Source organism: Alnus glutinosa, chromosome 3, assembly GCF_958979055.1.
Source record: "Alnus glutinosa chromosome 3, dhAlnGlut1.1, whole genome shotgun sequence".
NCBI lineage: Eukaryota > Viridiplantae > Streptophyta > Magnoliopsida > Fagales > Betulaceae > Alnus > Alnus glutinosa.
Window position 1 is genome coordinate 36,295,749 of NC_084888.1, and position 14,287 is coordinate 36,310,035.

Consider the following 14,287-nt stretch of genomic DNA (forward strand, 5'->3'; position numbering starts at 1 on the left):
GACTAAATATCATCAGAGTAAGAAAGATTATGATTATATTTGGATCAAAATTGCCTACAAAATTTCGACCCACTTGGCCATTCAAATACATGAGAAACAATCAATTCAGTTACAGTTGCCCATTCTTTTATCAGGTGACAAATTGTTCTTTCTCTCTTTTCCAACAAAATTAACATTTCCAACAAATCACGTTTTACCTGATCATTGATTGATTAAGGGGCACTGAAGATTATTAATCCAGTGGTGCAACAATGCCCAGTAAGTGGTAACCATTAAATACCTTGTTGAGCTCATTCAACTATAAGCTTTCGAAGACCTTCATCCCATTCACCAAATCCACAGCTATATCGACATTCCTGGCCAATTCAACAGCTGCCCCAACATAGCTATGTGGTGTTAATTTCAACAGATTGGTCTTTGCTTCTTCAGGTAAATCCAAGCCTTTGATAAATTCTGTTATACTTTCTTTAGTAACTGCTCTTCCTCTTGTTAGCTCCTTTAGCTTCTCATATGGTTCAGGAACACCATATCTTCGCATAACCTATATTCAAGTTAGCAAATGGTGTGTAATTAAGTACCATATTTGGGAGGAAGCGGAGAAAAGAAGAACAGTAACTGAGAGAATGGGAGAAACATCAGAACTAGGTAGATAACTAAATGAATATAGCCAAATATATTATCCATGAAAGAGAAAGATATCTTCTTTCCTGAGGAGAAATTCAACCCCACATGATTGCTAACATATAAACTTATTTAAATGCCAATACAAAGGGACTCAAATCAGCTATAAAAATAAATAAATAACTAAATGCCACAGCATATCGAAATGCACCCGTGTTTCTGGCATTAGTTAATATGGATGATGTAAGCAGCAAGTACAACTCAAATCATAAAAAATGGATGAATCAATATATATATATATATATATATGATTAAAAAGGCATAAACAATACATACAGTCTGTATTGGTTCAGCAAGCACCTCCCATGACTGGTTCAAGTCCTCACTCAAGTGAGCTTCATTGACCTAGAGCTCAAAACAAACTCCGTCAGGAAAAAATAAAAAAGAAACGCCTATTGAGTTTGATAAATGTACTACTATCAGAGATAAACAACAATGAGTTAATGCATGAAAATAATATTTTGATAGATAAGCAACCTCTATTTATCACTAAATTACTTCTGCATTGTGTAAGCATAATCATGCACCTTCCAGAAGACACGCAGCATAATTCTTTATTATATTGCATACCTGAAGCTTTGCTATCCCCTGTAGTGTGCTTTTGTAGGCAAGAATTGAATGCCCTAATCCCACACCCATGTTCCTCAGAACAGTCGAATCAGTCAAGTCACGCTGCAACAACACGTGACAAGAAATCTATTTACCAGACTGCCGCACTCTATAATCCATACAAGAGTAAACTAAATTGCAACAGCTAGCTAAAAACTGCTTCTCGAGGCTTAGTTGAATTACTGAGCACAGCCAATTTTAACAGCAACTGGTAATACACAGGCAATATCTATGGGTGCTTGTACTACACATCCTCTCAATGTTACTCGGAGACTTAAAATACCATAGGGACTAGGAAACATACCTAGAGCATGGATAATGATGCAAGGAATAAAGGAAAAGTTAAATTAGAAACTGGAGTAGGGTCTTACCTGCCAACGTGAAATAGGTAACTTCGTGCTTAGATGAGATAAACCTCCATTAGCCACACCAAGATTACCTTCACTATTTTCAAAATCAATAGGATTCACTTTGTGAGGCATAGTTGAAGACCCAATCTCACCAGCCCTAGTTATCTGCACAAGATTTCCAAAATGAAATAAGTCAGTATTCTTGTATAAGGGGTGAGCTTATATTCAATATTACTATTCATTACAGCTGCTCACCTGCTTAAAGTAACCTAAAGATATGTAGCCCCATAAATCCCTATCAAAGTCAATCAATATATTGTTGAACTGAATGATTGCATGAAAAAGTTTTGCCATATAGTCATGGGTTTCTATCTGCAAAACAGGCAGTGTAATTCAATCAGAAGAATAAAAAAAGCATTACTAAACATTCATGAATATGTCCCTTCCATTTAATGCCCATTCAAAAGCTTTTCTATATAGTAATGGTCCACAGGATATCCCATTCACTGTGAGAAGAGAAGTTTTCTATAAGCAGTTAGAAGGTTTATATTATGAATCCATAGGTTTATGTTATTCTCTATGAACTTTCATATTTGAGGACTAATGCTGACATAATATATGAGCCAATGTAAACATGTTTACTGGAGGATTTAAAATGCAACAATCATTCTTCTACTAAGCAATTTTTATTCATGAATTGATTATATTGCTCAAGAAAGTAAAATGTATAGAATTAGCCCAAAAAAAGTATTTACTTTGAAGAAAAAACAAGTGCAAGAAAGATACCTGAGTAACATAGGGATTAAAACTCAGTCCAAGTGATTGTACAAAATCTTCAGCAATTTGAGGCCACTTAACATCAGGATATGCAACAAGATGTGCATTGTAATTACCAACTGCACCAGCAAACTTCCCCATTATCTCAACCTGAGAAATTTCTCGCCTTTCTCTGCTTAACCTGATGGCAAAGACTGCCATTTCCTTCCCCAAAGTCGTAGGTGAAGCTGGCTAAGGAAGACACAGATAATAGATTATCTATCTGTGAGTGTTTAAGAGTTAATTTTAGACAATATGAGATATAAATGATTTAAAATAAAAACTTCAGGTTCAAACATCAAGATGCTGACTCTATCACATCATGTTCAAACAAAACTTCAATCGCCATCTTTAACATAGCAAGAGTGGAAGTCTCTGAAAGATTTTGAGAAATGATAATACAGAGACATACATTTTAAATAAACTTCAGAGATCAAACATCCAGGCATGGGTCAATGTTGCAGACTCTCGGAGATTAATAACATGGTAATGCATAAATGACTAATTATATGCAAGACATAGCATATCACCTGCCCATGAGTGCGAGAAAGCATTGGAATGTGAGCGTTATCTTTAGCAATGTTACATATTGCCTTAATCAGTTCATCCATGACAGGGAATATGGCAGAGTTCATTGCTTCTTTAAGCATCAATCCATGGGCAAGATTATTGATGTCTTCAGATGTGCAAGCAAAATGAAAAAACTCAAGCACCTGCAATGAGAAAGAGAATGGTCAGTTGGTCCTAAAGCTTCAAAACGAAATCTATAAAAATGGATGATTCCATATAGAAAGAAGCAGGTAATCTCAGTATCTGAAGGAACCATCAAAGTGAGTCCCAACCTTAGCTATCTCCGGATGCGATTGGCATTTGTTTTTCAAGAAGTATTCCACTGCTTTTACATCATGATTTGTCACTTTTTCAATATTCTTAACTTCCAAAGCATCATTCATGCTAAAGCCATCAACCAATCCTTGCAAATATGACTGAGCTTCTTCGCTGAAGCTTGGAACCTCTGTGACTTCAGGAATTTGTGAAAGCTTTAGCAACCATTTGATCTGACAGAGAGCGTCTAAATTAAAGATAAACTCTTTAAAGTATTAAAATAATCCCACAAAAAATAAAATAATAATAATAAAGATTAACCCTTTACAGTAATAAAAGAATCCCACAAAGAAATAATAATAATAATAATAATGTAAATGATTGGCAAACCATGAGAGTGCACATAGATAAACCAAACTCGAAAGATTTAATGATTATTTATTTGGCGACAAGGAGTAAAACTTCAAAATTCAGCACTGGTAGGTATTAGGGAAATTACCAATAACAGAAAGAGGTGATCAAGCTAGATGCCATGACTTGGGTAACTTACTAATCTTTCACCCCAGAATCTTGATCACAAGCTAGCAAACCCAATACACAATAGCCTTAAGGAGTCGTCTCCATTTTTTGGCAGCATGCCATCACCTTCATAGTTCATAGACCAATAGACATGGCATCGCATTTACTCAAGCAGTTTATGACAGGTCAGTTCCTTGTACACAAGGTAGATTTTCTTTTAGTAGTAGAAAAGTAAGTAATAATATACAAGGGAGATATTAGTATTGTTAAGCCCTGCATAAGGCACAGCACTTTGATTCTTCAACAGCAAAGAAGCACTTTCAAAGCTTACTACTTTAATCTCCACCCATGAGCCAAGTCCCAGCTTAGCGACAGAAGTAAAGACTAGTAGAAGAGCCAAAGAGGGAAAATACATTAAAACTTACCAATGATGCTGCCTAATGCCCTGGACCTTCCTCAGAGGAAAAGGAACAGCCTAATCTTTGAAAAGCAGGCACATGTAGTTTCTAGTGTCTCAATGCCCAACTGAACTACAACTTACTAACCCGCATGATAAACCATGCCAGTCAGCTCTAAACTCAATTTAGTTCATGAAACTCCCTCTAGTTTTTGGTTCAATTGAACCCTTTAACCAAGTTATAAGCAAGACAGAAGCATATTTTTAATCCATTACTCTTAGAATGTTGTTGAGCATTAACACAACTGTTTTCCTTTCGTTTAAAATATATTGAGCAAAACTTTCCATCAATAATGGCAGATCAGTTTCCGCAATACTTATCATTCCACTTGATTATTCACACACAAAAATAAATAATTTATTGTCATTTCCAACAAAATGATGCGACCCATAAGAGTTTTAGATTAGAAGAGCACCTCAACTAAGACGCGGAAGTAGATTAGACCGTACTCGCTCATATAAGGAGCCAAGTCCTTAACTTTACCCCAATAACGACCATCCAACGGTGACAAAGCCGTTAAACTTGAAAGCTCAAATTCATTTCCAGACATCTTCTTCACCTGAAACACCAAATTCAACCAATCCCCAAACCAAAAAGAGAAAACAAAAAAAATATTATTATTCTTCCTAAATAAAATCATGACCAATTATCTAATTGTCAAAATACAGAATTCGAATTAGAGAAAAAAAAAAATACTTGGAAAACAAAACGAACCTTCGCCGGGGCGGTATTGGCCTGTTTTAGAGTCGCTTTGCAAGTGCAATCTCTGCGAGAAAATGCAGTGGAAATGCGAAACGAAGCATTTGAAGGACGACGATAAAGCAAGCTCGAGAGGTCCGTCAACGTTTGAGATTTTCTCGGGAAGGCGCTCTGGCAAGAGAACTGTCTCCCGTTGAAAACCCTAGAAGAAGAAGAAGCTCCTCCAAACTCCATGAGTTGTAAGGAGACTAAGAGCGAAGAGAGGGGGTTAGGCACAGAGAGCTCCAGCTCGAGGGTTTTCTTCGCGGTCTTTTTGGCCTTTTTGGGTGGGTTCTGACTCGGAGTGTGTAACCCTAGTTCGGGTTGGGAGGGAGGTGGGTCGGACTCTTCTTCTCAAGTCCGACTCGAATCTCGATGCAATAGTTCTATCTATCGAATACGATTAAGGTCGAGCTTATTACAAAATTAAATAATTTGTTCAAGTCTTAATCATTTATCTTTCGAAGGAGCTCAAGCTTGTTCACCTATTCAATTAACTTATTTATTATATATATAAAATAATTTTCATGATAATTTGCTTGTTGTTGTAAATTCATACAAATTATTTATTATTTAATTATGGTTAAAATTTATTATTTGAGTAATTAAATAAATTAACTCAAATATTAAACAATTTAATATTGAGTTTATATTTGTATCTTAGAGTGTGTACATACATTCATTACATACACATATACATACATACTCATAACACACACAAATACTCATATATTTATATCCAGGCCCATAATTACAATAATTCAAGTTATATCTATTACATTATGAATAAAATTATTTTCTATATTTTTAAATACATAATATGTTCTCATTAAAAAGATCAAAATAATATTATAAATAATAATAATAATAATAAGTTATACGAGCTTATACGAGTCAATATGAGCTTATATGAGTTCGGCTAATTTAATAAATGAGCATATATTTTGTTCATGATTAGTTCGTTTAATAAATAAATAGAGTCTGAGCCTATTCACAAGCGACTTTGTTCATTTACACCTCTAAACCTAACCAATCTCATCACATGCTTTAATTAAAATGAGATTTTTATTTGAAGAAAATCATATTTTTAGTTCATAAGCTTTCATTTGATTTGAATTTCAAATTTTAAGACTACAGCTCTTAAGTTTTGTTCAAAAATAAAATAGGTTTTTCTGTTACTTAATTTACCGTTAAAATTAACGGTTTATCATTCGCCACATATTTCTCATTTAACACGTCGGCATGCATCTACGTCAGTACTCAATACAATGCCACGTTAACAAATGCCAAGTTATTTATAAAAAGACCCAAAAAAAAAAAAAAAAAAAACCCATAAACACCAATCAATCTGATGTGTGAAATTAAGAGAAACACAAAATTAACATGAGAACCTAAAAATTGATTGAAAATAGTTTTTTATGCATGAAGGGTCGCGTGGCTATTGATTTCTTGAAAATTTATTGAAAACCTTCTTTTATACACACGAAGAGTTGCATGGCTATTGGTTTTCTTGAAAATTTATTGTAAATACAAAGGAAAGAATGACAATGATATATGGTCTTCAAATATCTTAGGTGGCTTCGTTTCCACCTTGACTAGGCTTTTGAAATTTGCTTCTTTGTGTTACGTTTGCAACTTGCAAGTAGAAGAAATTGACAATAAGATATACAGACATTACAAATAGGGTTTTTTTTATTTTTATTTTTATTTTTTATTTTTCATTTAATGAATACTTGGCACTTGCTGACGTGATATTGTATTGGAGTGTTGACATAGACACTAGCGTGTCAAATGAGACTAACGTGGCAAATAAAAAACTGTTAATTTTGACTGTAAAGTGATAGAATAATCTATTTTAGATATGTGCAAAACTTAAGGATTTTATTTTTTATATTGAAAATTCAATGACTAAATTCAAATCAAATAAAAATCTATGGGTTAAATATGATTTTTCTCCTTTTATTAATATGTAATATTTTTTTTTGGGCAAATAGAAACAACAAAACGGGTAAAAAAAGGGGCAAGAAGACGGAAGGATGAGCTTAGGGAATGCTTTTGGACTAGTTAGTGTAAGTGGCTTGTTTAGTTTAATATGCATTGACCCGTGATTTTACATGCCAAATGTGCGTTTTTAAACGAAATTGTGAAAAGTGTTCCGTTTGAGAATACATTTGAAAAAATAGCAATTAGAAAACGTGATTTTGTTTTTCACGTTTTTTGTGTTGGATGCTATGAGATGCATTTTTAAAATGTATGATTTTAAAAGTAGCTTAAGGCTCTATTTTTTTTTTTTTAAATCTTAAATTTTACCAAAAATTTAATTGCATTTTTAACAATCACATTGTCAATAATTGTGTTTTGAAATTGCTACATGAATTTTGGTTGTGTGATACAATATTATATAAGAGCGGGAAGTATTGAATAATTGCTCATAGAATAAAGAGGAGGAGCTCACAGGAGTTTACTGTAATGACTAATGAGAGTTAATTATAATTTTTTTAAATCTCTTTTATGCAATCTAACCAAAAAAAAAAAAAAAAAGAAAAAAAAAAAAGAAGAAGAAAATAATTGTTTGTGCACCTTGGTCTTCATGCACGCGGAGAATGGTTCCAAAAATAAGATGGGTATCCAATTGTCCATCTTTATTATTGTTTTGTCTTTTCATGTAACTACTCTCTCTCTCTCTCTATCTCTCTCTCTCTCTATCTCTTTTCATGCATACAAATTACACAATTAGCCATCCAGGATTTTTTTTTTCTTTTTTTTTTTAAAAAAAAATTCGAAAAATCTATTACAGACCTTATTTGACGTTAAATTATTGCTTATTCTAAAAGTATCAGAGAATATGTAATTAGTTCGAAGTCTCTGACTCTACAACTTACATTCAATTGTAATTAAATATTTGACGTGTTGGTTCTCACACGTGAAGAAAAGTATTACAACATTCATTTAAAATTTAAAATTTTAAAATAAATAGTAATTTAACACGTGCGTTCTTGCTTCATGCGAGGGATTGGTCGAATTAGCCTTGCACATACCAATTCAAGTAATATGACAAACATCAATCGAAAATCTTGATCAATATTTCAGATGTTAGAAGAAGTGATTAACCCAAAATTAGGAAAAAAAATTGTGCATCTTATATGGTTCTGGATAAAATCAGAAAACACAGTGGCATGCTTACCAAAAAGAAAATGTATCAGGAGGCCTATCCTGTGCTACTAACAAACTAAATAGCAATTACGTATGCAGAAAGTGGGGCTATCTGCTACCATATCTCTTCAAAGGACCAGAGCAGAGCCACATAAATCTGAGCGATGCTGATTAAACCTTAGCTCACGCTACTCTATCAGCTCTCTATTGGGCAGATGCCACGTGGCAGGCCACAATTAACCGCTTATCTGCTATCCCACCACAGCTACTCCCAGTTGCAATGCCAAAGACAATGCAATAACACACTGAAAGGCATACGTTCAAGAAAGCAAAGGTCTTTGCACATTGTTTGGTCTTTTTGTGTGTTTTGACAGGCATGGAGACCGGCATGGCGTGTTACACGCGTGGAGCATTCTTGCCTAGTGTTGCTTCTAAGCATTCAAATGGGATAGTCTCTCCACCATCCCTTTCTCCATCTTTCAGTTCCAAGGTATGAAAAATTAGAGCTCCAATACAGCATATGCGTGCACATATTCATGTCATCCTTTCTGGGTTTACTTTATTTTGAATGAAATGATTGAATGTTTGTAAAAGGGTGTGTCCGTGTATGATATGCATGACAGAGTTTGAAATCAAGCTCACTATTTGGGGAGTCATTAAGAGTGGTGCCAAAATCATCACTGAAAGCTTCAAAGACAAAGAACTCTTCCCTTGTAACAAGATGTGAGATTGGCGATAGCTTGGTAAGTTGCATGGAAGCTAGTTTTATTTCATGAGCCTAATTTGTGAAGAGCTTGGATGAATAAGATCTTGATGACTTTGTGCTTGTAGGAAGAGTTCCTTTCAAAGGCCACCCCTGATAAGGGATTAATCAGATTGATGGTGTGTATGGGAGAAGCATTGAGGACCATATCATTCAAAGTGAGGACAGCTTCTTGTGGAGGAACAGCATGTGTGAATTCTTTTGGAGACGAGCAGCTTGCTGTGGATATGCTAGCCGACAAGCTTCTTTTTGAGGTTAGACTGAATTTCCCCAACTAATGTGTTGTCACTTGTTCTTTTTGCTACCTTAATCCTGTTTGATTTCTGTCGACAGAAGCTTTGATGACAAATGGTCATTAGAATGAATTTTAGATAGGTTCTTCTTCATGCCATTTTCTCTTTGATGTGGAAAAAGTAGTGCAGGTGAAATACAGATAAAGACTACAATTTTCACACTTGAAAATTTCCCTTTTCGATATCCATTTAAACCAAGTGCTACATGTTTGTTCTCCAAATGACCCTCTGTTCATCATTGGCTTGAAGGTGTCAAATAACTCAAAACTCAATGGTTAATTCATTGAAAAGTAAAGATGACATTTCAAGTGGTATCTATAGCTATCTATGATGCAGGGGAACTTACAGTAAGATGTGGTGCTTAGAGCCTTAGACATGCTTATTTGAAAGAAGTTTCTATTTCAAGTACAAAGAAATTAACATTTCTAACCTTCCCTGCTGTCAACTCTCTTTGACGCTAATGAACTGTGACATAATCTGAAAATTGCTTGATAAGTTGCACATACTGTTCAATCAGAAGTCATTTTTCCCCAAATTTATTCATAGTTCCTGAATAAACTCGGAATTTAAGAATCAGCTATAAAGCTAATGTTGCTGACTTTTGTTGTGTAGGCCTTAACTTACTCACACTTCTGCAAGTATGCTTGCTCTGAAGAAGTTCCTGAACTCCAAGACATGGGAGGCCCGGTTGAAGGTCTGCAAGTCTTCTCACTTATTCACTTGTGTAACAATTCATATATTGATATTAGCAATCAAGATTTAAGTTTTTTAATAATTAATTAAGAAGGACGTGTGAAAATTCACCTTTGAGACTTCACCATATGAACAGGTGGATTTAGTGTTGCTTTCGATCCACTTGATGGCTCCAGCATTGTCGACACAAATTTCACAGTAGGCACCATCTTTGGGGTGTGGCCTGGAGACAAGTTAACTGGTGTGAAAGGAAGAGATCAAGTTGCTGCAGCCATGGGGATTTATGGTCCCCGAACTACATATGTTCTTGCTCTTAAAGACGTCCCTGGCACTCATGAGTTCCTTCTTCTTGATGAAGGTTTGCTTTCAATCATATGATCAAATTCAAAAGTTTTAATGGAAGATATCCGGCACTTCTTTTTCTTTATAAACTGGAGCCTGGAAGCTCCTGTTGGTGGAAAAGTTTTTCCTTTATAAACCGTGTTTCTCTTAAAGGATTTTAAGGGGTTCCCTGTCTCCACTTTCTCTCACTCTCTTCGCATGGTGCATTGTGTCAGGAAAATGGCAACATGTCAAGGACACAACAGAAATTGGCGAAGGGAAACTCTTCTCCCCAGGAAATCTGAGAGCCACATTTGACAACCCTGAATACAACAAGGTCTCACTAATTTCCAGGCTTTAACATTGTTGATATTTTGGGGATCCTCTTATGGCAGAATACTTATAAGCCTTTTCATTTGTCACCCAACAGCTGATCAACTATTATGTAAGTGAGAAGTACACATTGAGATACACTGGAGGAATGGTGCCAGACGTTAACCAGGTGCTCCCTTTGCTTTCATACATCCGGCCCCATGTTTTAACTTTTGTTATCTTCAGAAAATCTGAAATGGCACTCAATTCAAATTGGCTGCAATGACAGATACTATGAATGTTTTCAAGAATTCTGAAGAGATTCATTATTTCTTTGGCTGCAGATTATTGTGAAAGAAAAAGGTATCTTCACTAATGTGATTTCCCCAACTTCCAAAGCCAAGCTGAGGTTATTATTTGAGGTAGCTCCTTTGGGACTATTGGTTGAGCAAGCCGGAGGTTACAGCAGTGATGGCCATCAGTCTGTACTAGACAAGGTGATTAATAATCTTGATGACAGAACTCAAGTTGCTTATGGATCCAAGAACGAGATTATCCGATTTGAAAAAACTCTATATGGATCCTCCAGGCTCGAGGCTGGGGTGCCTGTTGGAGCTGCTGCTTAAGTGAAAAAAAAAAATTATTTTTGTTTGTTTGTAACAGAATTTAAACTGTTTCCTATAAATGTTGGTCTAAAAGTGAGTATTCAAGTTATGGTGTCTTATGATCCTAAGTGTCCCACATAGTTAAAGTGAAATCTTAACTATGTGTATATAAGCTTTTGGGCACCTTTCCATTGCAAGCCGATTTTCAAGGGCGATTTGTACTTTAGGTTTGTATCATTTGGTATCAGAACCAGGCACAATGTCATGGGTTCGAGTCACGGAGGAGGCAACCTATAAGATAGAGTGGCCTGCCGTGAATGTCGGATTCGGAAGCGTGGTAGTATGTTATGATCCTAAGTGTTCTACATGGCTTAATTGCAATCTTAACCATGTGTTATAAGCTCTTAGGCATCATTTTCTTACAAGCCGGTTTTCAAGAATAACTTTTACTTAGGTTTGTATCATGGTGAAGCTTGGAAATTGAAGGTTGAATTTAAAACCAGCAAAAGATTATTGCTAATCTATTCCGCATGTATTCTCTTAAGAATTGTCCTTTTGACATAAAATCAGGTTCAAAGATCAGTAGTGCAAATGTTGTATTGTGTATATATGAGTGTACCACCTTGCAATCATTATCAATGACAGATAGGTGTATCCCCTGGCTAAGATAAAATGAGCCGTTCAATTACAAGGAGCATCTAAATCGCTGGCCTAAATTAATTGCAGCTAGTCTTGGCTGGGTGTTACTTCATCTTCTCCTAAATATAATGTGCCCATTTACATCAAGAATGTTTCTGATTGCCGGTCCAGCACAACTGGGATCGGACTTGTTGGAATTGAGACATTTGTCCCATAACAAGACACACGGAACATGCATGGGGATTCCCAAAGAGTTAAGTTCCAGTTGAAACTGGACAGGAACGGAGCTAGGGGATGGCTGGTAAGGGCCATGGCCCCCTAGTTCATTTGAAAAAATAAAAAATAAAAAAATTAACAAGTATAATTTGAATTTCAGTCTATTTGGCCCTTACCCATTAAAATTTTTGCCCTACCCCTTAGAAATTTTGGCCCATTTTTGCTATTAAAGTGTGAAAGAATAAACCTTTTAGAGCTTATCTGTGTCGATTAATTCTTTGTGAAACGGTTTATAATTTGTGGAGAAATAGAAATGAATTAAACTATGAGTGCATGCCGAAAACAGAGGAGCAAATTTCTCAGTATATTTTTTTGAAGGTTCGTTCTTGAGTGCTGGGAACTTGGAAAGAGGAAGATTTTTAAAAAAAATCTTGAGAATATTGATCTTTGCAGGAGTTGGAATCTTAGTGAACAAATCTTGGGTTAATAGTGGTTCAGTCTCGCCGTGAAAAGCTCCACTCTACCATATTGTGACTGATATTACGTGTTGAATGAAATGGAATATTGGTTTGAGTTGTAGATGATGTAGTGTAGAGTTGAGAAAAAAGAAAGAAGAAATGTACTATAAAAAATATGCGTTTTTTTTTTTTTTTTTTCCAAGTACAGAAAAGACTCAAGAAAGCGTTGAAAACTTGAAGATGAAGAGATATCAAACCCATCCAGTATATTTTGTATTTATACTTTGACCACATATTTTAATTTATTTTTTATTTGACCCCCTCCCAACGAAATGTCTGGCTCCGTTCGTGACTGGACTCAAGCCAAACAAAAAGATCAACCCAGAACAAGTAAAGATTATTCACTGCATTTTCCAAGAGAAGATGGTAATTTATTAGATTAAAGAACAAAAACATAGAAACAACCCAAGATTCTAATTTAAATATTTGTAAATCACTAAGAAGATAAGCCTTGAAGTTGTCCCCCGGTAAGCTCATACTATTTGTCTTCTATAAAGGAACATAAACCTTGCCTCGGTTGATTCGCTTCCTTGGATTCCTTGAGAGATGTCGTCTCCCTGCTGATCTCTTCTTATAAGCAAGCATTCTGAATTTCTGATGCATAGTGCATATAAGCATGGGATGCATTCCAAAGTTCTGCAATTTTTTTTTTTAGCAGTTGAATGCTATATATTTTAGCATCGTTAACATAGAATTACGAGCACTTAATTACCAATTAGAATTCTAACTTCGCTGCAGGAATTGGAAGTCGAAAATGGGAAATGGCATGGATCAGTTGGTGGCATCGTGGGTGCACCCATAGACAAAGTGTGGAACATAGTTGCTCAAAGTAAAAAGCTTTCAGAATGGATGCCAATGGTTGAACAATGCACTGACTTGGCCGGGGAAGAAGGCATACCAGGCTATGTTCGGCTAGTCTCTGGTTTCATGTTCCCTCAGCAGGATGGAGAAAGGTCGTGGGTCAAGGAGAAGCTGGTTTCCATGGACTCAACATCACGTAGCTATGTGTACAGAATGGAAGCAAGCAATGTGGGCTTAGACGGGTCTGTAAACTCATTAAAACTAGTAGATTATGGGGATAATTCGACACTAGTTGACTGGTCATTTGAGATTAACCCTCTGGAAGGCGCATGTGAAGACAGCCTTATTGATTATATAGGATATCTCTATAAATCTTGCATTAATAGAATTGAGGGTGCTATTGAAGTAGCATCCAAGAAAGTTTGAGAAGCATCCAAGCACGTTTTTGTGATATACTTGGATATATGTTGCAGAAAATGTCAAGAACGTCATCAAATGTATTGTCTACTCCACATAAACTGATTTCTAACCAAGGTTTCTATTCCCCTGGGCAAGGACTAATTTGTGCAACTTCAAACAGTAACTTTTGTATTTGGCTCTTCCAAAAGATGGATTTGATTTTCTCAATATGTCATGCTCTTAATTTGCTCTTGGCAACAATAACATGCTATATCATAAGAACTCCTTCCCCAGCTAAGTGTAGCTGCAAAAGCTGGACAAAGAAGGCTTTAGAGGCTTGCTGGTGTGAACCGACTAGAATACCTCTGATGCTTTAAGCATCAATAAAAAATTCAAAGAGAACTCCCCCGTTAAGGAAGAATTGTGCTGGATTGTATTGTCGAACGAATGTAGATACTTACCGTCCCTTTTATACTTTTGCTTTTCCCAATGGAAGGCCATATCTTCCTCGTACTGACTCAACACGTGTCATCTATTGGCTGGATGGTGTGTAGTGAATTCGTAGGGGTAGTTCACCG

General features: G+C 35.7%; 3 protein-coding genes across 3 annotated transcripts; 2 read left to right on the top strand and 1 right to left on the bottom strand.

The window, feature by feature from the left end:
- Window positions 1-12: 12 nt before the first annotated feature.
- On the bottom strand, window positions 13-5,370 carry LOC133862751 (uncharacterized). Its single transcript, XM_062298608.1, has 10 exons — window positions 4,973-5,370; window positions 4,674-4,817; window positions 3,299-3,514; window positions 2,987-3,169; window positions 2,427-2,648; window positions 1,896-2,012; window positions 1,662-1,805; window positions 1,252-1,353; window positions 958-1,026; window positions 13-541 (listed from the first exon to the last, which is right to left on the bottom strand). Exons 1-10 carry the CDS (start codon window positions 5,189-5,191, stop codon window positions 299-301), a joined length of 1,659 nt encoding a protein of 552 aa, XP_062154592.1. The 5' UTR covers window positions 5,192-5,370; the 3' UTR covers window positions 13-298.
- A 3,042-nt stretch (window positions 5,371-8,412) lies between these two features.
- Window positions 8,413-11,245, top strand: LOC133862753 (sedoheptulose-1,7-bisphosphatase, chloroplastic). The gene is made up of 8 exons (XM_062298616.1): window positions 8,413-8,639; window positions 8,773-8,892; window positions 8,981-9,166; window positions 9,818-9,899; window positions 10,035-10,256; window positions 10,456-10,556; window positions 10,650-10,721; window positions 10,876-11,245. Exons 1-8 carry the CDS (start codon window positions 8,526-8,528, stop codon window positions 11,155-11,157), a joined length of 1,179 nt encoding a protein of 392 aa, XP_062154600.1. The 5' UTR covers window positions 8,413-8,525; the 3' UTR covers window positions 11,158-11,245.
- A 762-nt stretch (window positions 11,246-12,007) lies between these two features.
- Window positions 12,008-13,736, top strand: LOC133863424 (uncharacterized). Its single transcript, XM_062299360.1, has 2 exons — window positions 12,008-12,076; window positions 13,248-13,736. Exons 1-2 carry the CDS (start codon window positions 12,008-12,010, stop codon window positions 13,734-13,736), a joined length of 558 nt encoding a protein of 185 aa, XP_062155344.1.
- The last annotated feature ends 551 nt before the right edge of the window (window positions 13,737-14,287 follow it).

Excerpts from the sequence above, each read along its gene's own strand:
- LOC133862751 (XM_062298608.1), bottom strand. The coding sequence starts at position 5,191 with ATGGAGTTTGGAGGAGCTTCTTCTTCTTCTAGGGTTTTCAACGGGAGA. Across the intron at positions 3,170-3,298 it reads CGCATCCGGAGATAGCTAAG|GTGCTTGAGTTTTTTCATTT; the intron begins GTTGGGACTCAC and ends TTCTCATTGCAG. Across the intron at positions 1,027-1,251 it reads AGGGGATAGCAAAGCTTCAG|GTCAATGAAGCTCACTTGAG; the intron begins GTATGCAATATA and ends TTTGAGCTCTAG.
- LOC133862753 (XM_062298616.1), top strand. The coding sequence starts at position 8,526 with ATGGAGACCGGCATGGCGTGTTACACGCGTGGAGCATTCTTGCCTAGT. Across the intron at positions 9,167-9,817 it reads CCGACAAGCTTCTTTTTGAG|GCCTTAACTTACTCACACTT; the intron begins GTTAGACTGAAT and ends TTTGTTGTGTAG. Across the intron at positions 10,257-10,455 it reads GTTCCTTCTTCTTGATGAAG|GAAAATGGCAACATGTCAAG; the intron begins GTTTGCTTTCAA and ends GCATTGTGTCAG.
- LOC133863424 (XM_062299360.1), top strand. The coding sequence starts at position 12,008 with ATGCATGGGGATTCCCAAAGAGTTAAGTTCCAGTTGAAACTGGACAGG. Across the intron at positions 12,077-13,247 it reads ACGGAGCTAGGGGATGGCTG|GAATTGGAAGTCGAAAATGG; the intron begins GTAAGGGCCATG and ends ACTTCGCTGCAG.